General features: G+C 58.8%; 1 protein-coding gene across 1 annotated transcript in view; it reads right to left on the bottom strand.

The window, feature by feature from the left end:
• The window catches only part of CFAP46 (cilia and flagella associated protein 46), an 88,917-nt gene that overhangs the window by 41,648 nt on the left and 44,543 nt on the right, over positions 1-2,726 (bottom strand). The window contains 1 exon segment of the mRNA XM_024762160.1: positions 4-159. Coding sequence (XP_024617928.1) covers positions 4-159 — 156 coding nt within the window.

Here is a 2,726-nt window from a genome sequence, read left to right as displayed (position 1 = left end):
TGCCGGCTCCGGGGAGCCCCTGTCGGGCCGCATCCTCAGCAGGATGTCGATCGCCCACTCCAGGTGGAAGACGACGTCTTCAAGAGGAAACTGGTTGTGGTACAGCCACTCGCTGAATTCCATGATGTAGTCGACCTTCTGCCACTCACTCTCTGGCTTCTTTGGGATTAAACAGAAAAGGATGGTAAAGACACACACCTGCCACTCAGCAGCCCGAGGACCACACGGCAGGTGTTGTGTTCCCCCACCTCCTAGAAACAGAGGGGCTGCTTCTCACCCATCTCTACCGTCACGAGACCACCAGGCTCGGCAAGACCTCCCACGTGCAGCAGGCAGCAAGACCAGAGCCAGGCGAGTGACCCCGGCCTCTGCTCCCTGCGGACGCCCCGCCGCCTGCCCGCCGGACCCCTCGCGGGCCCCGCGTGTCCCTCCCGCCTCTGGAGCAACGCCAGCCTGAGGGGCTCTCTGCGGGCGCTGCGCCACCAGCCCCGGGTCTCCTCTGGCACTTGGAGGTATGGACGCTTCTGTGGCTCACGGGGCTCGGAGGGCACTGAAGATGCCTCACGGTGCAGTGTGCAGCCCGAGTCAGACCCAGTGTCGCTCATCAATCATCACTGCACGAAGGGAGGAAGCTGCCCCCCCGCCCCCCCGAGAGCGGAGCCAGCCTGCCTTCCGCTTGCCGGGCCCCAGGCCCCACACCCCACACCTCACATGCCAGGAGGATGCGCAGCCGGAGGTGAGGGAAGGGGCCGGTCGGTGGGACACGCGAGGTCAGAGTGGACTCTTCCCAGGACACTGCCTGACGTCACCAGGGAGCGGGGGCATCCCAGCCCTGAGTGGGGTCCTCCCCCCTCATTAGCAGGTGGGCAGAAGGGAAGGAGGAGTGGCCCTGAGCGGCAGGGCCTGGAAGCCAGGTGACAGATGACCACGAGTGCCGAGGAGGGGTCAGATGGGGCCTCAGAATGACCGTGACCATGTGGTCACGGGTGGCTTTGACAAGAGCTGTGCGAGAGAGACGACGGGGACAAGGGCAGTGGAAGAGGGAATGGTCATCGTTTCAACAACGGTGCTGGGAAAGCAGGCAGCCACACACTGAGGAAAGGAGCAGGACCCCTAACTCGCACCAAACACACGGCTGAGCTCAAGACGGATCAAAGACTCAAATGTGAGAGCTGAAACTATGAAACCCTTGGAAGGAAATGTAGAAATCTTCATGACCTTGGATTACACGCTGGTTTCTCAGCTACGATGCCATACGCGTAAGCAGCAGAAGAAATAGATAAGTTGGACTTCATCAAGATTATAAACTTTGTGTTACAAATGACATCATCAAGAATACGAGAAAGCGGTTGAAAAGACAAGCCACAGAATGAGAGAAAATATGTACAGATCTTATATCCGATGAGGGACTTGTAACCAAAACACATAAAGAATTCCTACAGCGCAGCAATAAACAGACAAGAAACCAAATTTTTTTTAAAAGGGAAAAGGATTTGAACAGACATTTCTCCAGAGAAGATGTCTGCACAAACGGCCGATTAGCACAGGACAAACATGCCGCCAGTTACTACGTTAGTTACTAGGGAAACGCAAGTCAAACCACGACTCAGGTAGTTAAAGACAGTCATCAGGTGACCTGGGAGTTCACTCCCAGCTATGTGCCCAAGAGAACAGCTGTAACGTGTCCGTGCAAACACTCGCACACGGATGTCTACAGCAGCCCAGTCACAAGAGCTCATAACTGGAAGCAACACCGAGGCCCATCGGCACAACATCCATCCATACGATGGAGGATTATTCAGCCACCAGCAGTGAAGCCCGGACATGCGCTTCAACAGATGGAGCTTGGACGAGACGTCCAGGGAGGGCAGCCGGACACAGAGAACCCACCTCGTCTGGTTCCATCCGTGTAACGCTGGCTCACTGGGGCCGGCGGGGGTGGGGGGAGGGACACAGTGCCCACGGACCTGGGTTTTGGGGGGCTGGTGAAATGTTCTAAAATTGATTGTGATGATGGCTGCATAACCCCATGAATTTACTATAAAGCACCTTGTACCCCTAAGAAAAAGGAAGCGAAAGAAGGAAGGGGCAGAGAGCCTTTCCACGGAGTCTGTGCAGAGGGTTCTGGCAGCTCGGCTCGGCCAGCAGCCGCCCCGTCCATAGCACCGCCTGCTCCCCCGGCACAGCTGCCTGGCCCCAGGAACCTTGCTTGGCCTGGGCTCCAGGCGCGAGACGCAGGGGCACCCACGGCCGCTTGTAGTGGGCCCAGGCCTCTGCTTGACCAACGGGTCATGACCGCACGGCCATCGATGGAGCCTGTGTTCGGACCCCTTCCCGGGGACACCCCGACCCTGGAGCGCTCTGAAAACCTTGGTGGGATCTGCTCCGTGAAGGGGAAACATTCTGCTCAACGGAAAAGCCTGTCAGGCGCCTGCCACAGGGCACGTCTTTGGGGCGGCTTCAGTCCCACCATCAAGGGGCCTTCTTTGTCCCGAGGCAAGTCCCACAAGCTCTGCATCAAATCAAGGTGCCCGCCCTCTCCCAAATCTCCAAGCGCGTCGAGAGGAACACGTGTCTTGGCTTCTCGGGGGCGGGGGCCATCCCCAAGACCCCGAAACCCCAGAGGCTGCAGAGCCCCGCGGCCCACCCCCTGCCCTCCCCACACGGCCTCACAAGGACTGCATCCCTCACGTGGGAGGACAGGCTCCGTCTGCTGCCCCAGCTCG

The sequence above is a fragment of the Neophocaena asiaeorientalis genome, unplaced genomic scaffold (assembly GCF_003031525.2).
Source record: "Neophocaena asiaeorientalis asiaeorientalis breed wild unplaced genomic scaffold, Neophocaena_asiaeorientalis_V1.1 scaffold356, whole genome shotgun sequence".
NCBI classification, from domain to species: domain Eukaryota; kingdom Metazoa; phylum Chordata; class Mammalia; order Artiodactyla; family Phocoenidae; genus Neophocaena; species Neophocaena asiaeorientalis.
The sequence above is the reverse complement of the archived record's forward strand: the minus strand, read 5'-3'. Positions and strand labels throughout refer to the sequence as shown.